At 38.3% G+C, this 25251-nt stretch overlaps 1 protein-coding gene across 1 annotated transcript in view; it reads right to left on the reverse strand.

Annotated features, from left to right (window-relative positions):
* lrpprc (leucine-rich pentatricopeptide repeat containing) overlaps positions 1-25251 on the reverse strand; it is a 90491-nt gene that overhangs the window by 1728 nt on the left and 63512 nt on the right. The window contains exons 26-37 of the mRNA XM_051650958.1: positions 19111-19179; positions 18933-19023; positions 18706-18848; positions 17718-17895; positions 17400-17526; positions 14364-14452; positions 14056-14257; positions 9894-10024; positions 9612-9727; positions 3936-4010; positions 3704-3788; positions 1647-1789 (exon numbers count right to left, since the gene is read on the reverse strand). Coding sequence (XP_051506918.1) covers positions 1647-1789; positions 3704-3788; positions 3936-4010; positions 9612-9727; positions 9894-10024; positions 14056-14257; positions 14364-14452; positions 17400-17526; positions 17718-17895; positions 18706-18848; positions 18933-19023; positions 19111-19179 — 1449 coding nt within the window. The remainder of the gene's footprint in view (positions 1-1646; positions 1790-3703; positions 3789-3935; positions 4011-9611; positions 9728-9893; positions 10025-14055; positions 14258-14363; positions 14453-17399; positions 17527-17717; positions 17896-18705; positions 18849-18932; positions 19024-19110; positions 19180-25251) is intronic.

Here is a 25251-nt window from a genome sequence, read left to right on the forward strand (position 1 = left end):
GCAAGCATTGGTCAGACCAAGGGTTTTCAAACTGGGGTCCGGGGACCCCCAGTGGGCCACAAGAGAGTGCTAGGGGGTCCGCAAAAAATAAAATAAATAAATAGTAAAAAGGTTTTATTTTTTTATTATTTACAGTTTCTTTCTGAAACCATGATCAGGATTAAACCATAAAAAATAAAAACAAATCTACATTTAATTTGATATATTATGAAAAAGAATAAGAAGCTGCTTTGAAACAATATTAATGTGAAAAGTGCTATACAAATACATTTGAACTGAAAAGTTTTTCTTCAGGTTCTAACATATTATATTACTATAATAGAAAAAAAGACAATTTTTAAATAACTAAAAGGATTTACTTTCCAAATAAGATTTGAATAATTAATTTTGCTTTAGAACAATGGCACTATCACAGCCAGTTGTTTTCATTTTGCAAACAATATGTCTTTATAATATCATGTTTACTATTTTTCTCACACAGGGGGTCCCTCGCAAGGGACATAATTGGGGGTGCTTTGCATGAAAAATTTTGAAAACCCCTGGGTTAGACAATACAAAAAGTGGCTTTAGAAGTCAAAATAGTGTTTGGTTTCTTTCCATATCATTGAACATAAGCTTATCACTGGCCTAAAGTTCACAGCGATCAATTTTTCAACAATGTTCATCAGTTTGTAGATTTGGGCTGTGCTCACAAGACACATTCTTGCATTCCATCTGTACATGCATCAGACTAATGCTTCTGGAGCGTCTCACTGAGGATGCAGCGCATTATACTGATTTTCAGTGTCACTAGCCATAAATGCCCCATTTTTATGGTGCAGTGTTAAGTTAAATGTAGTTTGAAACTTCTAAAAAACACATCTCGAGACCCCTGCACTCTTCTATGTCATTTTGTTGCCTGTACAGTTGTGCATTGTCAGGAAAGCTGGAGTTGTGCTGACCGCACCCTGCTAACTGAGGAGTTACAAAACCTTATTGGTATCTTATTATAAAATTTACGTACAGTAAGGGGCATCATTTATTGCATTTCATTTTTAACACTTTAGGTGCGCCCCAAACCACACACTCCTGCACTATTCTATGTCATTTTGTAGTGCAAGTACTGAAAGTAGTATGTTTACACTGGAAATGCAATAAAAAGATGATGCGCTTCTTCAATGTGTGGAATGTTGGACACCTCATGCACTCAGCAGGAAGGAGCGGAGTTACCGGGCTGTATTGCTGCTCTGACAAAACAATTGTAAATAATGGAGAATGAAGCAACTTGTGAAAGTGAATACAGAACCTTAAAAATGTAAGTTGAATGCTTTACCATCAACCCACGCTGTGTGAATATGGCCGTTATTTTAGATACAAGCATTGAACTGAGGTTGGCTAACAAGCTAAAGCTAGTGGCGTCTGAAATGTCCATCTTCCATCAGTTGTTAAACGGCGAATGCTTTCGTGTAGTAAAAGTTTTATTAACATATAGTTGCTCTGAATTAGTTCTTAAATAAATCATTTTGAATCTACTCCGCAACAATAGCAGTTTGCTTTGAATGATGAAAAACAAAAACAAAAAAACTTTCTACTTTAAAAATGACAAATGCATGTTCACAATACGTGTTATCATTGTGCTTGTAGATAATATGAAGGGGGATGATTACCGGAGGCTCTTTGAAGGGAACTGTTTCTCCAGCTTCTCTGTAGAGTAACGCCAGTCTCTTCAGCGTTAACTCATCTGCCTTTACCCCCTCAGTCTGCATCTGCTCATACAAAGCTTTCGCTGACCCCAGGTCCTTATCCAAACCTGGTGAGAAAGTAGTGAGTGAGAAAAACAGAGCTCTGTTCAACATCTAATATTTCATTCTGCACTTATCCTGACCATCGTGCAGGTGACACAGGCCTCTGATGCTTTAGAGTTCTCTAAGTACTGAAACGTGTTAAAGTTTTCATGGTAGGCTTTTATTAGCAAACATGCCTCCTGTGTATCAGTGAATGCATCCAGCTTTTTGCATTATTAATTGGCCTGCTATTAACTGACTACTTACATAAAACAGAGAGGCGACTTAGACAGACCAGTGAAATGAGCACTACTTTCATGCCATTGTCCACTAGATGAAGCATGCAGCTTTTAACGTTGATCATGCTTAAATAGAACACATTAAATATACTGAACAAGAACCTTGTACTCCATTCAAACTCACATGAACACAACTCAAATTTTCACTTACAAGAGAGTAAGTGGATGATGGTATTAGGGGATTCTTAGAAGTGCCTTGGAGTACCATGTGTATTACACGGCTCATGAATTTAAAGGAATGTTCTGGGTTCAATACAACCTCAATCAACAGCATTTATGGCATAATTCTAATTACCACAAAAATAATTCTGACTTACCCCTCATTTAGAAACAAACAAAAACAGAGCATTTAAAGTAAGGCACTTACAGTGGAAGTGAATGGGGCCAGTCCATATACATGAAAATACACATTGTTTCAAAAGTATAGCCAGAAGACACAAACAGTATGTGTTTACATGATTTAAGTGTGATAAAACTGCGTACTAAACTTATCCGTGTAAACTTTTATCCAATACTGGGGTTACAGGGATTTGATGTCATGACAATAAAGTTGTAATATTGGATATAACTTTACACATATAAATTTAGTAAGCAATTTTATCACACTAAAATTATGGAACAATATGTACTGTTTATGTCTTGTAGCTATACTTTTGAAACAGTGTGTATTTTAATGTTTATGGACTGTCCCAATTCACCATTGTAAGTGCCTTACTGTAATGGTGATTTCGGCTGTAACGAGTCAATATGATTATGCAACAAATTCTGTTAATTGAGCTTAACTTGTATTGGACTTGGAACATTTATTTATTTTTTTTCATTTTCTCCCCAATTTGGAATGCCCAATTCCCACTGCACTCTATGTCCTCATGGTGGCATAGTGACTCGCCTCAATCTGGGTGGCGGAGGACGAATCTGAGTCTGAGACCGTCAATCCACGCATCTTATCACGTGGCTTGTTGAACGCGTTACCGCGGAGACGTAGCGCGTGTGGAGGCTTCACGCTATTCTCCATGGCATCCACGCACAACTCACCACGCGCCGCACCGAGAGTGAGAACCACATTATAGCGACCACGAGGTGGTCACATGGGTTACCCCATGTGACTCTACCCTCCCTAGCAACCAGGTCAATTTGGTTGCTTAGGAGACCTGGCTGGAGTCACTCAGCACGCCCTGGATTCGATCTCGTGACTCCAGGGGTGGTAGTCAGCGTCTTTACTCGCTGAGCTACCCAGGCCCTGGAACATTTCTTCAAGTACCTTGATATATATCAAAGTACCATGGTTTTTCCATTTGATACAATCACAGTACCACTGTACTTTTTTGTGAGGGAACTAATTACCTTTCCAGTTGTTTGTGATGATTGGATAAGGATTTTTTTTTTTAAATCATTCAAATTCAGACTGGTTTCTAAAGCATCATTAACATCAATTTATGAATCGGTTTGACTGATTAATTGAAAAGAACTGATTTACACAAATCGGTTATCACTATGGCTTGTGAGCACGTCATACTCTACACAAGAACAATATCTAGCCGATACAATAGTTTAGAAGAATATTAATAGAAAAAATGATTTTTTCATGGTTTTAAGATTATGCATTTCCATCCCATAGAATGGTGCAAATAGAGGTCTTACCATAGCATTTGACCAGATATGAATAAACTGCTTCCTTTTCTGCAAAGTCAGGGACCAACTCTGCCAGAGTCCGGATTTTAGCAGCCTGCACAGGAAAGAATATACATTTACAGTATTCACATGCTGTGACACTGTATTCTGCATTTTTGTGGAACAGTCTTAATGACAGTTCAAAAGCATGAAAAGCAGAACAAACTAAGCTGATGAGGTGAAAAGTGACAGATGTGTTTACCTTTCCAGGCTGCTGCGACACTCGTAACATGTACGTAAACATGACATCCTTCTGCTCGGCAACAGCTGCACAGCGCTAAAGCAATTGAAAGAGGACAAGAGACCTTAAAACAAAAACATTTACTGCAGGGCCATGCACAGCCATTTTGAGGGGCCGTGGCTCAAACTGAGAAGAAGGCATATTGTTAATAATTAGGCTTCATGCTAATATTACTGCTGTTGTTGATGTTATAACTTGTGTTCCATTTGAAGATTCCCATGTCTACCTTACTCCTTATCAACTGTTAGTGTTATGTCCCTTTACTGTAAGTCAGTAAAATCCTCTTACCAGTATACCTGACTCCTGATGCTCAGAACACTTTCACTCACTCTCTGACCTTGTGATTGTAATAGTTTTGTCTCTATATTAATATGTTAAATACACAACTCATGTAAAATAATGTATATAAACTAAAAAAAAAAAAAAAAAAAATTATCTGTAAATTATTATTAATATTATTTAAAATAATATGCTTTACTTGCAAACACAAAGTTATACATTACTTCCCATGGCAAATGATTCTGAGGAAAAAATACTTTACTGGAGACACAGTGTGCACTGCAGGATCTTTTGCGATATTTTCATCGTGATTCACCTGCCTGCTTGCTGGTGTTTTGAATCCAGCCTTGCAAAGAAACATTCCCTTTAGCAGCCTCCCTCTGCTCTTTCTCTTTCTGTCTCATCTTCTTTTTTGTGAAAGTGTGGTACTATAAACAGTGTGCAACACACATCTGAACATATACAATATGCACAGCATAATGTGATGCCTCATATGCAGACCTGGTGTTATTTAACATTGTGCAGTTAACAATTAAGTAACCTTGAAATGTTATCACTTTTATAAGCTGTATAGGACTGACATGCTTCATATATGTATGTATATTTTAATACACTGTAAATAGCAGAAAACAGCTTGCTTCATATATTCAGTTCAGCAACAGTTTAAGGGCTCACTTTATTATACTTTATCATATATATTATAACTTTTTTATTTATCTGTGCAGCAATTGTAGTAATTGGACAGACTACATTTAAGTTTAAATAACAAAAGTATAATTTATTTTTTTTGGAACATGCGGATTTTGATGGATTTGGATCCACTCAAGTGTCAAGCGCCACTCCCCATCACACCTGATCCGCTGCCTTGCAAAACAAGAGAGGAGACGGAACATGCGAAGATGGTCATCTAGCGCACATTTACATAAACAATAAAACATTGTTTTACTATTCATTGTCTTAAATCGCTTTGATTCTGTAGATAAAAAGCATCTGCAAAGTGAATATTTGCTTTACTTTCTCCAGAGGGGCACCTCAGCCCAGGAGGGCAAAGGGGCAGTGGCTTGGGCCACCGAGTCACTCCCCTGTGCACGTCCCTGATTTATTGCATAACATAAAGGTAAAGTTTGTTGACAAAACAATAATAAAGCATAACCCTTGATATAAAACTATTACTTGTGTTTCCAATATCAACACACCACAAAGTTTAAAGGCAAAGGGGTGCATATGGAGGTGTGTGTAACAGCCTGATTGGACTGTCTGTGCATATTTGATGCGTTTCTGAATCTCCCATTACATCCTTTAGCACTCAGTGCAGCGCTCCATAGTTGAGGGTTAATTAAGATAATAAGGAAGTCAGGCAAATAACCACTTATTTCTTTATAAAAATTAAAATGTACAGTGTCCACCCAATTTAAAGTACAATTATCTACACTTATCCATATAAAGGCTTTGAACTGAATCCGTGCGATTATGAGCTTTCAAGCACCGGTGTGTAATTTTCACACTCTTTAAACAGGACAATATACTGTCTGCAAGTAAATGAAGGCAGGGAGAATTTGAGGGTAAACTGTGCAATAGAAACATAAACAGTAGGTCTTGCAAGGCCGAACAACCTGAAGCATCTTTGTGTGAAGTGAGAGGTTAGCATATGTAAAGCAAACAACATTTTTATTTTCAAGCAAGATTTGAGAAATAAAACGTAAAAACTAAATCTTTGACACTAAACCGAATGTGTTCGGAGTTCAATACACATTGAGCTCTATCAACAGCATTTGAGGCATAATGTTGTTTTCCACAGAAAATAATCTTTACTTGTCGCTCAACAATTTTTTTCAAGCAAATATTGTGGTTACATAAAGACACTTACAAAAGAAGTCAACTGGGCCTGTGTTCCAGAGGGTTTAAAAGCTGAAATGTTAGTTATAGGGGGATGAACTTATTCGTCCCTGATGTAATTCCTGGATTTCTCCTTAATATAAAAAGTAGGGCTGTTACAATATTTAATCGCATTAATTACATTATGATTAGTCTAATTAATCACATACATAATTATTTGCTTAGAAAGGCCTCCAAATAAAGATAATTAATATAAATAATGCATAATAATTAAAATATTTAGTAACACTTTATTTTGATGGTCCCAAATAGATATTTAACTGACTATAAGTGACTTATCAACTGGCTTGCTATAGCTAGTAAACAGTGTTTCAGCAAACATTCAGTAGACTTTCAATAGCCTGTATAACAGCAGCAAAATAACAGCTTATCGACTGACTTGCTATAGGTAGTAAACAGTGTTTCAACAAATATTCAGTAGACTTTCAGTAGCCTGTATATAGATATCTATATACAGGCTACTGAAAGTCTACTGAATATTTGTTGAAACACTGTTTACTAGCTATAGCAAGCCAGTTGATAAGTCACTGATAAGTCACTTATAGTCAGTTAAATATCTACTTGGGACCATCAAAATAAAGTGTTACCAAATAGGTATACATATAATATAAAGGACCTATATATAACAGATTGAAATTAAGTTTGAAATAAATTGCATTATTGTGGCAGATGAATAAAGCATTGATTAGATAATACAAAAAGTGGCTTAAGAACTCAATATATTGTTTGTTTAATTCTCATATCATTGAACAAGCCACTGGTTATGGATGTAACCATTGTTCTGGTTCTGTTCCGGATGACTGCCAAACACGGTGCTATAGTAGTGGATAATTGCTGCGCCAGTCAGATAGGTTGAAAACATATACTAACGAAGTCACGTAGTGACGTAAGCCAAACTGAGGGAAATTCAAGCCACTGCAGCTCGGCACCAAGCCTCTCACACCTTCCGAGTGACAGGGAACACTGACGGTCATCCGGAATTCACAGAACCACAGTTACATCCGTAACCAGCGTTCCGTTTCATTTGTCATGACCACCAGAGACAATGCTATAGTAGTGGATGACCAATACTAACAAAGTCACGAGGAATGAACATTGACATTGTAAAATCTTGCGAAGGTACAGAGAGAGGACCTGGTGGCTGCAGCACAGATGTCAATAAGGGAACACCCCTGAATGCAGCCCACAAAGAGGAAACAGCCCTGGTGGAATGGCAAGTGACTGCCCCAGGCAAGGGTTGTTGGGCCTTCTTGTATGCCATGGCAATAACCTCAACAACCCACCATGACAGCTTCTGTTTGGATAGAGGAGCACCCTTTTTTAACACCATAACAAAAAAAACAACTGATCAGATTTTCTTAACTACGCAGCAGACATAACACCTCTACATAACACCACATAGCTCACACAGGACACAAGAATAGAAAATGTCTTTCAACATCGGACTCAACAGCTGGTGGCTGGAAAGAACACAGCTCAATAAACTGCTGCAGGAGCACCTTGGGAATGAAAGTCAGGTTGGGCCAGAGGGTGACACCAATGCCCTGGTGGTAGAATCCTATTAGAATCCCAGATTTTCCAAAGATCATAGATTTTAAATATACAATGCGATTTTGCATCATAAACGTCACCTTTTTAGGATGCTGTGTCAAGTTAAAAGTTGTGGAAACTCTGAAAATCACGTCTCAAGATTCCTGTATTCTGTTGTGCTCCGTCGCACCTGTTGTGCTTCCACCTAAGTGAGCTCTCCGCATTCTGAAGTTTGTTAAGGGGCACTGCTACCTAATGATGTTGCTCGTAAAAACAGATGTACTTCAAGCCTGAATTGCTCCTATGGTAGGATAATCCATATTTTTATTTTGGAATTTACATACACATTATGGGGCATGATTAATTACGTGAATTTTTTTTAATGCGTTATTTTTTTATATAGCCTAATTAATCACTAAATTAGTGTGTAGAAGTCTTTTTCTTGTATCCTTGCACATATAAAAGTTCAAGGGTTTACTGGCTTTAAACGATCACAACAGGAGTAGACAGATTGAATTAAACTTTTTTTTATTGAATAAAATTTTAAACAGACAAGATTAGTAAGTGATTTTAATCACATCATTGGAATACATATAATGTTCTTGTGCCCATAATTTCAAAACAGTATGTAACTCAACATTGCGTTTCAACTTGTACTTTCATTGTATTTAATGCCTTTTTGTAAATGCACGTTGTAACATGTATTTAAAAAAAATTTGCGTATTGAAAAAAAAAAAAAAATCTTTTTAAATGAATATTAATTATAAAACAAATAATTTAATTTGCGCTGAACACAAAACAGATATTTGCTTGGAAATAGTCCAACATCTAATCTCTACCCAGCTGAATTAAAAAGCCAAGGGGCCTGGGAGGCTTTTAAAAGGCTGCTGTTTTAAAATGAACTGAAGTTGTGGTGGGCAGAGTGCCTTCATAACAATCAAGAGTAATTAATACTGCAAACAGGCATTGAGCTCCACTCCTGAGAGTTACTCTCTGATGCTGACTGACAATCAGTTTTTAATTGACGATCACAACCAAACTGAACGTGTTGATCTAACAGGGCATTTACACAGGACATGTACTTCAGCTAGACTGAGTGCAACGGAAAGGAACAAAAATCAGGGGTCTTGGGACACGTTTTTCAATGTCTTAAAAACATGGCACTCAAGGCATAAGACACTGGAAAAAAAAAATAACCATGAGATTGTATGTACACATGCGTCAGGTAGATATCTTTAGCTGTTACACTAAAAATAAATAAATAAATAAATAAAAGAGATAAAATAGTGCAGACGGAACGCAAGAACACGTACTGCATGCATTTACAATGGGTTTTAGAAAAGCAGTTTTCAATTTAAGGCTGTGACTAACATTACTGGAAGAAACTTTAATGTTTTGATCTACAACATAAACAAAATAAAAGCGGCTAAGAAGTTGCTAAATAAGGACTACAATTACCACAAGGATATGAGAATTACGTGTTTAACGAATCACAACTGTTGTAGTCCTTATGCAGCAACTTGATTTCAAAATTCAATTTGATGTACAACTATGTAATTTTTGTTGTAAAACAGAATGTGAAAGTCTCAAGTAGACTTCAAGCAATGATTTCCACAGACCTTATTTTTTAGCTCAACTGGCTGAGCATAGCACCAACAACACCAAAGTCGTGGGATTGATTCCCAGGGAACAAACAAACTGATAGAAAGTACAGCTTGAATGTGTTGTAAGTTGCTTTGAATAAATGTGAAAACCCTTTTTTTTCTTTGAAATACCAGTGAAGGTATGGTGAATTAGATTTCCGGGTCAACCTCCAAACTGATGTCATGACTGAACAGCTCTATACCAACTCAAATTACATTCAGCAGTCTAGCAAGGTCACCGAGTACTTAAAGGCCTAGCAAATCTTGGTTAATGCCTGAACAACGTTACCTGCAAAAGGAACTTGGCCTCCTCTGCCCTGCCTGCATCCAAGTACATCAGGAAGAGGTCTGTAGCAGCTCTGTAGGAGGCAAAGTGATTGCAGAGCCTTTCCGCCATGGCACTCACTAAATGTAGCGAGAGATGTCAATCAATCAAGTGCTTACACAGTTATTACTATGTTATAACACATCAGTGGGCACCATGTTTCTACTATCCACAAACTTGAAACAAGAGCTTTAAGTCAGTTACTGCAAGTAATTTAGCTGTGATTTGTGGTGTTTGGGGCCTCACATTTATCCAGCGCAGCATCATTGTTGGCATCTAGAACTTTGCGGAAGACAAAGGAAATACTGGGGTTCTGATTCTCTGTGTTCTGGGTGTAAACAGACTCCAACACCTCCACCGCACTGTCAAATTCCCCACTGAGAGAGGCAGAAAGAAGGTATTAGAAAGAGGACAGGAACTTTATCATGTAAACACCTGTAAAAGTTTTACGTTTTCCAATTAGTAGTGTTTGCTACGGTAAGTAATACTATTATTATTGCTCAAAATTCTAGTTGTGATTTAAACAAACCCTAAAAATTTTACTTTGGCATGCAACTCATGCTGCACGTTTGTGCTATGGAAATGTATGATAACTCAAATTGTGTACTATTGGTGTACCATTACTTTTCTAGGCAATCATCAGTCTCATTTTTGCCTGGCAAAATGGTAGAATGTCCTGGTAACGAGGAGGGGGGCATGGCCAGGCTGTGAGGGTGCACAGCCGGCTCTGAGTGACCTAATCAGCCAGAAGGGGGATAAAGACGAGCCAGGGGTGCTAGTTCGAGAGAGGGAGAGAGAGACACACGCGGCCACTCTGTGTGTGCGTCTATGTGTTTTATGCTATGTTCCAGTTCTTCTATGTCATTAAAGATATGTTGACTGTTCTGCCGATTCCCGCCAAGTCCTTGCCCATTCTTACCCGTTACACTGGTGCCGAAACCCAGGAAGGAGGAGGGATGCACTGTCGCGGAGTCCTCGCCGCTGCCATCCACCAGGGGAGAAGCCGTGGCAGTCCGCCAGGGGAGGAGCGGCTGTTGTCCGCTAGAGGGCGGAGAAATGTCTGAGGACCAGGCGACAGTGTGTCCGGGGACCGACGAGCGAGTATTTCTCTTTCCCTCTCCCTCCTGTCGTCTCTCCTAGGGCTCCAGAGAGGCAGGGAAGACCAACCGGCAGAAGGACGGCTGGAAGGGCAACACCTCCCCGCCAGGAAGGGAAGGGAGTACGTCATGCCGGAGGTTTCCCCGGCCTGAATCGGGTGGTGGTGAGTGTGCCGAGGAGGAAGGCGTGGCCGGGCCGTGAGGGTGCACAGCCGGCGCTGAGTCACCTAATCAGCCGGGAGGGGGATAAAGACGAGCCGGTGGCGCCATTTAGAGAGAGAGAGAGACAAGTGGCCACTGTGTGTGTGTGTGCGTCTATGTGTTTTATGTTATGTTACAGTTCTTTTATGTCATTAAAGTTATGTTGACTGTTCTGCCGGTTCCTGCCTCCTCCTTGCTCATCCTTACCCATAACAGTCCAATAGACTTTGCATTAAAGGAGGGACCAGACCTTATCTAAAGACCAGAATATTATAGAGATTGATGGGCTCTTTTGAAATGGGCCAGAAAGCAACCACCCAGCACACCCTAGCAATGGTGAATGAATCGTTCTTTTGAGTCAAGATCTTCTCAAAGAATCAGTTGATCCAGTTCACAAAACTGGTCTCTGATCTTATGTTCATGAATCGGACTGATCCGTTTTTCAAGTTCAACTGACTAACTAAATCCAGTCGCTGCGGTCTGAGTTAACAGCTCATTGGAGGAGAAGATAATGAACGATGAATAAACGCTAAAATAATGGCTTAAATTTCTGTTTGTTTTTTTATTTTTTTTTGCCCAAAACTACTGGACTTCTTCAATAGACTTGGACTACTTTTATGGCGTTTTTGTAGCTTGGAAGCTACCAACTTATTGTAACTGCATGGAAAAGAGTGAACAGTATGTTCTTCAAAACATTTCTCTCCCCCCCCCACACACAAAAGAACGAAAGTCTTTTGAGGGTGAATAAATGCCAAATTCCATTTTTGGGTGAACCATCCCTTCAAGTTTATTTTCCTTGGATGCAAAAATGACTTTCGCAGATCTGGACTGGACAAAAACAAGTCATATGAAAAGAGAACAGAGACAAATGAGCCACAGCCACATCTCCACTTACTAATTTCTGCTGCTTTTCCATTCTGGCCTTCGTTTACAAGAACAGTAAGTGCATAAATATTTTATCGGTCGCATTAATATTCCTGGCCAAGCATGGCCTAGCCACAGATTGTCAGTCCCTGCCATTCCCAAAGTCCTGAAACAGCGTAGGACAGCGGAAGGGCATAGCATTCCTCACGGCTGGGTGGGTAGCTTCCCCACTCGTGCAGTTTGGTCCTGTCGTGCTGAACTCTGACCCCCGGGCAGACCTAAGCGACAGTGACACGTGTGCTGTGTGTGGCTGAGCCAAACTGACTGGTTAAGAGGCGAGACGGGGGCTCCGGAAGCCAGGCACCACATTAGTGCAGCCCATGCTGAATTATTCACACTACAGTCATAGCCATCACAGCAGATCTGAGCCTTTATTAATAATGGGAAGAGAGGTGGACGAAAGGTGTGATGAAAGAAAGGAGAAAGAAGAAATAAAGGTGTGAGAATTGGCCAGATTGAACTGGTGGCTGAAATGGACCTGGGCTTCAATACATTTTTGGCGTTGCTTATTGGAATCATAAAGTCAACCAATTACGGTCATACAGCTTATGATTGGCTGATATATTTTGTACCTCAGTGGCTAAAACAAGGACTGAGTTTGGAAAGGCGACAGATGCATCTGCTGCATCTTCTTAGATCACACTTGACAAATCTTTTTTTTTTTTGTCAGGTTAAACTAGTAATGTCAATGGTTTAAGAACTCGAGTCAAAGACATATTCCTTTTTTTTTTTTACTTTAATATTGTTTAATATTTAATATAATTTTTAATATTTAAAATTGTGACCAGTGTCACATTTGCACATATAGTTACAACAAACTGTTCTTTTCAACTTTATTTTGTGTTTGTTGCGTTTATTGTTGTCATGTTTTATGCTGCCATTTTTGCAAGCTCTCAACCAGGAGATTTTAATCTCAAAAGACTAACCTGGTAAAATGGAAGTTAAATAAAATGTCTGTGAAAACAAACATTTTTGATTTTTATATATTAAAGGTCTCATTCCATGGTATTTAAAGAAACGAGGCTGGTTCATTGTTCATGATAATTCTATTCATGAGTTTGTTTTTAAAATAACCAACATAAGTTTGTGTGAGCAGCATTTAATCTCCACCGCCAGGCAGTCTGCTAGTGCTCCCTTTGTTAAAAAGACTTAGGATGTAGTTCAGAGTTTTAGAGATAACAATACAGCTTTAATCAAGTTTTTGTCATAGTCAATAATAGTCTTAACCTCCATGTCAACTCCATCCCTCCAGCTGGCCGGTGTGTAGTGCCCGTTTCTGTTTAGAGATGTGCACATTGAACCAGTTTAAAACATATGAACAGCGACCGCTCATCGCAATACTGTGATCCTTGCTCTGAATAAATAGCTAAGCGGGTTTTTCAAAATAAGCTGATCTTTGAAAGAACCTATTGATCTGTTTCAGTGACGTCACTTTTCCCCGCAGCCGCCATATTTGTGACCATCAGTGGGAGGAAAGAATGGCAGTGAATGGAAAAACACCCTAGAAACAATATGCCCGGTCCCAGGAAAGGTTCATACAGGTCTGAAGACAGCACAAATATTGGCAAATTGAACTTCTTTTGCTGACATTTAGATACATTTATCCACGATTCATCTCCGTACGCTGGCGAGTCTGATGTGTGACCGGCGAGTACACACACGCCCACTGGTACATCACCGTAAACATTTCTCATTCAAAAGTTACAAATGTTTTTGGGTTGTTTTCTTGTCTGATTTAGTCACAGTATTTAAAAACGTCTGTGTGAATGTAGGAACTGCTTTTAACTCCTGAAGAAGGTTTTTGTAGCATCCCACAGCACAGCACATTGAATGCACATGGAAAATTGGTCACAAACATGGCAGCACGATCATATAGTGACATCACATGAAACAGGTCAATATAGTAGGTTTTTACATTTTCTGAAGAAAATGTGAGTGGTTCTCGTCCTTTTCTGCTCCCTAGATATGGCTCGGTCTCTTTATCAATGTACATCGACTTTTCACTCGTTTGACCACATGGCAGACATAAATCCTAGGTCAGATCACTTGACCTGTCCTCAAGCAACATGATTGATCACATTCATCTTTGTAGCACAAATAGTGTGGGACAAACTATGTGCCATAGTTTATTTCTTAGAATTATGGTTTTAAAACATTTAAAACATGGTTTATTTCACACTACTTACTTTTTGATGTGAGACAGAGCTGTATTATTGACAAACAGCATGCTGGATAGCTTGATGGAGCCTAACGTCTTGACCAAGCTTTCCACTTCCTGGATGCCCTTTGTGTTTCCCTCACTGCCGAAACCTTGAACCAGTCGAGTGATGGCCAACTGACTGGGCATCTGGTCAGCCTGTAACATCCCCTTAAGAACATCCAAGGCATCTTTGTGAAAGGACAGAGATCTTGTGGTCAAATTTAATACAAGTACAATACAGTGACTCTCCAACATGGAGAAGTGATACACTTCTGTACATTTGTACTGGCTCACCTTTCATATGGCCTCTCTTCACCTGAGTGATGATGAGGAGGTTGCTGGCCATATCACTCAAATTAAACCCAACAATATGATTGGTGGCGCTTAAAAGACAAAGGGAACACAGTTGGATATTGGCAGAAGACAACTGTAGTTTGTGAGACATCAAAGTGTGTTTCAAAATCAGCAGCAAGTATGAATAATTCATGATGTTGTTGTATATGCATGTTTATGCAGCATATATCTGAGAACCATTTCTCCACTAGTCGACTCAAATGTGTGTATGTACAGTGGCTCTAAAAAGCATTTGGACACTTATAAGGACACTTATAAATACATTTAAAAATGACATTGCATTAGAAAACAAAATCTCAAATCAAGTGTCACCCTTACACAAATAATATTAGAGGTTTTTTTTTTCCCCCAAGATAATTTTTAGTGGATGAAGTCAGTTCCCCTCAAGACTAAAGACACTTTTCAATAATGTCTGAAAACCAGAATGTGTCCAAATAATCTGAAAGAGACTTAATTCATAACAACATATCAATTGTTTTATACTTAAAATGTATTGCTTGTGCAATCTTTAAAAAAAGAGCACCACTTGGTTTGATATTTGTAATATTTTTGTGAAATTTTGCATACATTTTTAAGTGTGGCTTAACTGTCGTAACATTTTTGGGCCCAGTGTTTGTGGGAGTGAATAAACAAATCTGGATCTACTCTCCCTGTCCTCTCGCCAGACTCACTTAAACCTCAATCAAATACTTTTTTTTTTTTTTTTAACTACCCCCACTGGCTGGATTAATCCAGCCACCCAATTTTGCATCAGCCGCCGCTCCTTATCGCCACAGAGACCTTCCAACAGCTGCTCACGCGGCAGATTGGCCCAGCGACCCGGGTCAGAGTTACGCTTATCGATTCTAAGAAAATCCTGATGTCCTTCACCTTACTCTGGTCTACTCGTCTAACCAATGGACAATCCCATCCCTCACTCCTCTCCACTATTCCCAAACCCTTAATCTTTCTATAAAGCACTCTGCTAGCCAACAGCAACATCCTGCCAAACATCTGCCTGAAGTTCACCACACACACACACACACACACACACACACACACACACATACAACTCATGCGCAATAAACACTGCATCTAGCTATCTACCTACATTAAAAAACAACATTAAAAGGAGGGGGGCTTCCTAGCTGCAAATACAGAATTCTGTAGGAAACACTGGTGTATGCATCACACATTTTCTGTAGTGACATCAGATATAAAGTTCCTTTGAAACAACAAAAGCACTGAATTAGTGAGATAAAGTGTGTGCATGAACTGAGAGTCCATGAATAGGGTCAGTTAAACACCCACTGCATTGGCCATTGCGTGATCTGTCTGTACTGAGACTTGTATGAATTCCTCCTGAAAGCATACACAAGATTATAGGGCTGATGACTTTCTTTCATGAGTACATATCATCAGACGTATAATGCAACCCAGTAAACCCTCAGAGCTTTATGGATAAATCAAAGATCACCAGCGCAAAAACTAATACATCACAAAGATCTATTACTAATCAGCAAAGGAATGTCATTTCTGCATCTTATCAAGCTCTTCTGAGAACTCAATGTGAGAGATTATCAGGCAACATTGAAAGGGCTTAACCCATAAGACTGTCCACTTTGCATGCACAGTATGTGTGCGCATATATACAACTAGAAGGAGCTTAATGGCGTTTACTCATTTCAGTTGAAGAAGATTTTTTTACACAGCAAAAAAAGGGTACAATGGTTTTAAACCCGATATTTGAACATCTTTATCATGCAAGTATATTAGACCTGTGGTTCTCAACTGTTGGGTTGTGACCCAAAAAGTCTGTTCTAAAAATGGTTGTTGAAAGCAGATGAAAAAAATAATGCAAATATTTAACATTAATGCAAATATTAAATGTAATTCACCATAACATTTTGTATTGTTAGCAAAGTAAATAAGGTTATCGATTTCTAAAAAAAAACATTGTTGATGTCAAAGGCCTTGTGTCCAATCAAACTTTATGCTAATACTTATATAACACTTAGCATAGTGCTTGTTCTGTGACTTATGATGGAAACTAAAACTTCTGCTGTTGCTAATGCATTTACAAAAAATGTCATGTTAATATTTTTGCATATTGTTGGACCTTTGACAGTTATTTTAATAATTCACTCGAGAACATCATTATTTAGTCACAATATGTTATTTCTAAACCCATATTCCTTTCTTATATGGAACACAAAAAGAAAAATTGCCATTAATATTCTGATCCGACTTGTCAATACAATGGCAGTTGACAGTGACTCACTTTCATATAGGAATGCACAGATCGATCGGCCACCGATCTAGATTGTTTGGCCGATCTTCGTCATAAATCTGTGATCTGCAATCGTGCCTAGATTCATGACCTATCTTTTTTTAATTGCAGCACGCACTAAATCGCACATATACTACAACCCTAATGAATGAGCACTTGGTCAGCACGTAGCAGTATGACATTGCGGCCACCAGAGAGTGAGTTGTTGGCAATTCTAAATACTCACAAATTTATACTTGCAATCATGCTGTAATCCAGATGACTATGCCAGATTGTTTTAAAAATGCACGAATTACATATGCATGAATATTAAGGTGCTCATTTTCAAGAGTCATTACGACAGTAGTTCTGACTCGCTGTACAGTTAGACACGAATATGACAAAGATACTACAAACAGATAATAAAAACCAATAAGACAATAAATAAAGATGCAAATACAAATCGGAGTATACATGATGTAATGGGAGTTGACAGACAGTGTGTGTGGAGCGATAAAGACAGTCATGCCGATTTGGAACAACTGAGGTTGAGTTTGAGAGAATTTTCATTTTGGGGTGAACTGTTTCTTTAATCAAATTTAAATGTTTGATTTTAAGGGCATAATCTCTTTTAAAATTGTGTTGGGTTGCATGAAATCTGGGTCCCTAAGCAAATCAGTTGAAAGCCACTGTATTAAAAAGTAGGCCCTACAAACAGATAGACTCACATGTTTTTGACAGCAATGGCATCCTCAATGTTGCCAGTGGCCAAGAAGGCTTTGATGAGGGCATCATATGGAGCAGCCCCAAGAACCATGCCCTTCCTATCTGCCTCCTTCAAAATGTCATAGGCCTCTAAGGATCAGAGAGCAGGGGGTTAAAGAGTACACACAATCCACACACAAAAACATCACCAAAGACCATACATAGAATATTGTATACAAGTATGACGGCATCATCTCCACTGTCATTCACACAATGTTGATTCCAGGCAAGACTTCTATACATATGTAAGAGGAGAAATGAGTAAAGGTTACAGAGCTAACCTTGAACTTTTCCCTTCTTGCAGAGAGACAGAAGTCGGAGTCTGTAGTCCTCAACAGTAGCCTCTTTAAGAGGCAAGGCTGTGGCCTTTTTACCAGGTGAAGTCTGAATCGTACGATTGGATTTGATCTCCTGCTCCAGGAACATATCAGGCTGATCTTTGACCTCCTCAAACCACACCTTCACACAAAATACCCACATCAGTACAGTGACATACGTCTGTCAGTCTTCTGAAAATTCATAGCTGATTCGAAGTGCAATTATGTTTGATTGGAATGATGATATATTTATTGGTGCAAATGATGCAATCTATGCCTCCATTCTTGTGAATGTTTGCGGGTTGAACATGACTAGTACATGTACCGATGAATGCCGTTTCCTCGTCAGTTGTAAGGTCCTAGTGTTCACCATGATACCTGTATCTTGTATATGTTGCATTCAACTTCCAAATGAAATACACATCACGAGTCGCCTGTCTTCAGAGCATGAACACATCACAGAGGCCAATTGCAATCCGATTAATGTACACACACATGATGAACGAAGCTGAGGCTCAATCGCATTATATAGATCTGTGAGTCAGACTTTACAAATATCGGACTGGTATGATTTCAGTCAGACTATAGTGTTTACATGATATTTCATAAAAGACAAATTATTCTTTCAGCCCGACTGAAATAAAACCTTTATAGTGAATACTGAATGATGAACCACAGGTCCTCTTGACAACGGTGTATTACAACAGAACTACCCAAATTACTTTTGTGGCACCTGCTGAGCTCCATTTTTTTTAACACTATAAAAAATTGGCGCACAGCATCAATGACTTAAAAGTGCTTTCTTTGATCCTGGGTTTTAATTCAGGGCTTCCACAAGCTTCATTAAGTTTATCTACAATGATGTAATGGGGAGATTTGCAGGGAAGCAGGACAAGAGGGACTGTGTGTCTTTATTTAGGAAAAAATTTGAGTAATTAAGAGGACATTTTACCTCAGGCACCTCAAAGGGCACCTCCTGATTATTGCTTTTGAGGATATCAGCAAGCAAACGCAGGGTCCTCTCTCTAGGAATCAAATTCTCTTCCTGCATTTTAGTCCAAGCTGCCTCAGCCTTACGCCAGTCATTGGTTTCCTCTGATAGGAGAGAGAAAATGTCAGCGCACAGCTATTGCACTCATTCAATGTTTGCAACCTCAGCTCGCAACACACAAGACTTACTGCAGAGACGGAACATATAGTGGTACATATCATCTCTGTCACACTCAAACAGCTTCACAGTCATGTCCACCATGTTCTCAAGGGGCTCCATCTGAGGACAGAAAGATTCAAACAGTGATATGTGATCTATTGATCTATAGCAAATCAGTTTCTCAGAGAGAGAGGCAGAGACACTCACCAGTTGGGCTGTAATACATTTCTCTGCAAACCACTGCAGACGGGACGCTCGTGCCCTTAGACCAGGAGTCTGTACATAAGGAAAGAACATGAGATTATGAGATTAAAACAAATCAATAGATTCAATATAAACCATTGGGAAAAAAAAATATTTTGTGTAAAGAAAATGAAGACTATTTTTAGGATCTTTAATTTTTTTTTGCATTATGATTAAACACATTTCCCCAATTTTTGTTAATGTTGTTGTTGTTTTCTGTATAAAAAAGCATAAATTAAATTCAGTACAACAAATACTACCATGATAATACTTTCAAATGTAGTTTAAAATCAAATCTTCCACAGAAAAGTATCATGCTACATACTGTATGTCAAGATTCATACAGTAAAATATACAGTACATCATATGCATCTAGTAGTCAGATTATCAGCCACATAAACACTAAATTAGACTGTTCTGGCCTACCGAAATGAGATGCACCATACACACTCACTCTTTTCATCTCTTTATGACTCAGATATGATCTTCTATTCATGCTATTCTCTTCTGGGAGACCACTGAACCAGCAGAAGCCAAAAAGGTTTACACTTTGCAAATCAGCCTCCCGGCCAAGTTAAAATCATTCCAGCCTTCCTCAAGTCTAATCTTCTTAGCAAATAAGACCAAATTGAACCACTACAGTTGTTGTCTTTTTTTGGTCCAATGTTATAAATGCTGGAGTAGCCCCTGGGACTGATGCGTAAAGCCCCGCAGGGCAAATCTTCCCTTAAATAAATCCAGGATGATGAGCACCCCCCCAGTCCTCCAATCTTCCTTCATAGGCAGGCAAATCAACAAATTCACATCAATCTATTCCCCCCCCCACACAAAAGAGCATGTAGGTCAGATTAAGAAAATCTGGAGTCTGCAGGAATAGGCACTTACTGACATGCACAGACATACGGATAGATGAAGTGGTGCGGTGATCTCACAAATAGAATTTAAGGTCAAGGATTTTTGTAAACCCTTTGCCATTCTGGTCAAATTAAGACATACAAACTGATGTGCAAATTAAAATATGTTTTAAAATTCAATAGAAAGTACTAGTGTTGTTGTCAGTTCATTTGAAATTCACTTTTCCCATTCAGTTCCTATTCCCTATTTGCATTCCATGGAAGAATGGTTTGGGGACGACATTAGGGTGAGCATGTTTTCCTTTAAGTATGAAATCATTGCATTTGCCTTCACAAAGTTACACTAAAAACTCACTAAGAGCTTTCAGCATTCACAGCCCTCATCACTCTGATCTCCTATGCCATCATTCTTTCACACACAGGTCACATAGTCAGGCACACTTACAGACAGTGTGACAACCATTTAAATTACCTTAACCAGCATTTCACTTAATTACCCACCATTATTAATAATCTGGCAATTATAGACAGCACAATCACCTGGCCAGCACTCAATCACTGCACTTAAAGTTTCTATTAGAGCAGACTAGAGCTCTGTGTCTGCTAATGCTACTTAGATATCAGTGTATTTAATTATCCAGCACTAAATGGAAGAGAGGCCGTGTGGAAAACGCTCCACGGAATGAGAGGGGCTTTTGACCTGTCGGTCAAGCATGAGAATGCTCAACCAGTCACCGTTAAACACCAACTTTTAGAGAGTTATAGTGGTGGGACTTACAGGTGTAAAACTATAGTAACTATCAGTTGTCACCCAATGTGAATTTTTCAATCACTGATGCCGAAATATAAAGAGCAGGTTGTATATCATATCACACAACTGAATAATAGCAAATGAGTGATACCAAAATTGATGGAAGCTAAATCAACAATATTTAAATGAACTTTATTCAACAATATTCAAACTTTTAAACGTCCATTGATAAGTCTGTCAGTAAATTTCAGGCACTGAACTAGCACAGAAAAAGCAATGGTTTCCAAAGTTGTTAAAATGTGTGCATGTGAGGGGTAAAAAATACACAGAATTAGGCATCAAATGGCTTCTCTTGGAATATGAGCGGACTGGTTTAAAACAAGAGAATGATTTCTTACGATGCACTTGGGAATTCATAGCTCTCAGACATCTCTCATTTAAAATAGAGGGGTAAATAGTGCTGTATATTGGTCATGTAAACACATACATGATTATAAACTCAATTGACACAGGAGGATGCTATGATACAAGATTTGAAATCAGACCAGTATTGGTATTAATACGTTTAATAAAAAATAGCGGCACACTAAACATTCCACATCAATATCAAGCAAATGCTTTAAGAGGGATTTGAACTTGCATCCCAAATTAACCTCTGAGAACAATGAGATTCAAAGCTGCTTGAGACCGCTGTATCCTGAGGTGACCATTGATAGCTTATCGGCTTAAGTCGTGCCCTGAAAGGCACAGCTGTGATCCAATGTATACATGAAAAATGAAGCCAAATGGCATGATCAGCGGACACTCTGAGCATTGTCTGGAGAGGGGATATTTCCTTGGTTAAAAGCCCCTGCCTGATGGATCTTTAATATCCAAGCTCAGGCTTATTTTTCAACCACACAGACAATAATACACAAGAGAATTAGCAGAGATGAGGGTTTGCTGAGTATAGATGCGCAGAGAAAGATAAAGAATGTACGTTAGGAAATACAAAAATACAAACACTGGGAAGATAAACTTGAACTACAAATATCAAAGGAAGTTTAAAGTTGTCTAATTTGTGAAACTAGCTAAATTTACACCAAATATTGATCCAATGGGTGACAAAACCTGCCAGTCTTTGGTCACGCCCAGCACATACAAATGACTGGCAAACAATGTTGACCTTTTTCTTGGAAATTTCTTAGAAACTTAGAATTTCCATTGAACACTGTTCCTATTAAATGATTATTGGGAGTTCTGGAGCAAGTTCTTGCCCTTTTCTGTCATATGCAGGTAAAACAATTTACCTTCAATTTGACTCATCCTCATTTTTTTTTAAAATGTTTACGAATTTGTAATGTAGGTTATGGTTTATTATTATTATTATTATTTTAGTAATTTAAGAAATAAAAAAAATAAGAAAATTGTCTTTCTCCTAGTTTTGTTTCTTTTTTCTGCATAACTATTCTCAATAATAACTTGCAGTGGAAACTCGGTGCTCTGTTGTGGTTGGATTATATACAGCATGTTTTTGTTTTGTTTTTATTATTATCTAAGAAAGACAATAAGAGATTAAAAAAAAACTGTGACACTTTATTTTAGGGATCAGAAATTAGACAGTAATTAATGACTAATAATTGGACTTGTAAGGGACTAGTTACGAACTTGTTTGTAATTATAAGGTATTTATTAGGCCTTTGTTCATTGATTTCTTACCCTTGCCAAATAGCTTCTTTCCATTAGTTTTTTCCCAACAGTTAAAAATCATTAGGTAAAAACAAAAGATACCAGTAGCTAGTTAGGTGCAAAATACATATAGTTTCTCATTACACTATGTGAGTGTGCAACTTATAAGAATAAAATAAATATAGAAGGCAAAGACTTATGTTGCTTAGTGTAAACAGCAACAAAAAGCATCCTCTTTGCACTAAGGCTGAGTGTCCACCAAAGCCCTTTTTTCCTGAGGCCAGTATTTAAAAAAGCCAGCAGCGTGACGAGGCGCTGGGCATCCATTGCAGCATGTTTATTGTTTTATTTAGAGTTCCACAAACAACCTACACCAACCCCTACCCCTAACCTTCCCTGCTTTGTTGAAATACTACATGCATTCTACATGTATTTCATACTTATAAGCCACACACTAACAGCATATTTTTGGATCATACTAGCTATTGATATGTTTTGTTTTTAGCTAAGAAATCCATTGTTATCACAAAAGCAAATATAAAGAGGCTATAAAGCAAGACAAATAAATCAGCCAATAAAGGCTTAATAAATATTTATAATGCCAAACAATTCCATAACTAGTCACTTACAAGTGTAATTATTAGTCATGAATTACTGTCTAATTTCTGATCCCTAAAATAAACTGTTACCAAAAACATAAATCAAATATAAAACAGCCTAAAACCTACACACACACACACACACACACACACAGACAGACAGATGCACAAGACTTTGCGTGATAAACCAGCAAGCAGTTGCTTGACTAGCACTGGCATTCTGCCGCACTCCCACACTGCAGCACTAAGGGAGTTGAGTGGTGTCATATTAGAGCGGTTGGCTAATTGAACATCTAAATGGCTTTGTCAAAGCTGTTTCGCAGTGGACTCCTGAGACAGTCTGCTGATAGAACAAGAGAGAACAGCGCCTAAAGACATCCCCTAAAGACTCCTGGACGAAGTGTTCAAAACACATCAAGCATCTCAAAATCAGCTATTTCTTGAACAGAGCGCTTGGGATTGGATAGAAGCTCAGCCTCTCCAGACAATAAAATAAATCCACACATGTATTGAAAATTCATCTGCAATGTTTCGTCAGTCTGAAAGCTTCACAGTACTGAGACAGAATGAGTAGTTCTATTTCCAGTTATACTTCAGCTCAAAAAAGAAGCAGGTCTTCTCAAACAGAATGTTAATCCTTCCATAACCTCTTTTCTCAAGACAGGGAGAGATAACCTAGAGTAACCAGTAAACCACATCATCACTGTGGTATGTCAAAACACTCATAGATTCCATTTACATATTAGTGTAGGGTGGTATGATGGTATATACCATGCAACGGTAAACAACCAGGAGAGATTCTGCAATACTGTTTTAAAAAATGGACACCAAGTAGAAAACTTCAGTCTACTCTGCAAAATTGTCGCAGACAGACGTTTCCAGTGTTGAAAGCTTTGTTGATCGAAATGGGAGTGATTTCAATGTCTTTTGATTATGAATGTCAATTAATTTTCCAGTAGTGGATGATATCTGGAAACCAATTTTTTAAAATCATTTTGATTGAGACTGATTCACTTATGAATCATTCAGCCCAATTTGTGAACCATTTCAACAATAAACTAAAGATAATCTATTCTATTCAAAAGCACTAACATGCACAGGGGAGTGGCTCGGTGGCCCAAGCTCATGCCCGTTTGCCCTCCTGGGCTGAGGTGCTCCTCTGGTTGAAAAAAATTATATATGCAAATATTCATTTTGCAAACACTTTTTATCCACAGCATCAAAGCGATTAATACACGAACAGTAAAACACTCTGAGTAATTTTGTTATTGTTTATGTAAACATGCGCTAGACGGCAGTCTTCGGCTGTTGCGTCTCTTGTTTTGCAAGGCAGCGGAACAAGAGCGACAGGGGGAGGGTCGCTTTGCACTTGAGGGGGTCCAAAATGTGTAGAAAATGCACATTAATTAGTATTGACATTGCTTGAGTCGCCCCAAATTCATTAAAAACATGTATTAGTTCATAAGGTAAATGATCAGATCGCAGAGCTAACGTAAGTTCCTAAAAAAGACCGGTAGCGTATATGATAAAGTATAATAAAGTGAGCCCTTAAACTGTTGCTGAACTGAATATATGAAGCAAGCTGTTTTCTGCTATTTACAGTGTATTAAAGTATACATACATATATGAAGCATGTCAGTCCTATACAGCTTATAAAAGTGATAACATTTCAAGGTTACTTAATTGTTAACTGCACAATGTTAAATAACACCAGGTCTGCATATGAGGCATCACATTATGCTGTGCATATTGTATATGTTCAGATGTGTGTTGCACACTGTTTATAGTACCACACTTTCACAAAAAAGAAGATGAGACAGAAAGAGAAAGAGCAGAGGGAGGCTGCTAAAGGGAATGTTTCTTTGCAAGGCTGGATTCAAAACACCAGCAAGCAGGCAGGTGAATCACAATGAAAATATCGCATATTTTTTCCTCAAAATCATTTGCCATGGGAAGTAATGTATAACTTTGTGTTTGCAAGTAAAGCATATTATTTTAAGTAATATTAATAATAGTTTACAAATAAATGTTTTTTTTTAGTTTATATACATTATTTTACATGAATTGTGTATTTAACATATTAATATAGAGACAAAACTATTACAATCACAAGGTCAGAGAGTGAGTGAAAGTGTTCCGAGTGAGTGTAAGAGGATTTTACTGACTTACAGTAAAGGGACATAACACTAACAGTTGATAAGGAGTAAGGTAGACATGGGAATCTTCAAATGGA

This window comes from Myxocyprinus asiaticus, chromosome 23, assembly GCF_019703515.2.
Source record: "Myxocyprinus asiaticus isolate MX2 ecotype Aquarium Trade chromosome 23, UBuf_Myxa_2, whole genome shotgun sequence".
NCBI classification, from domain to species: Eukaryota; Metazoa; Chordata; class Actinopteri; order Cypriniformes; family Catostomidae; genus Myxocyprinus; species Myxocyprinus asiaticus.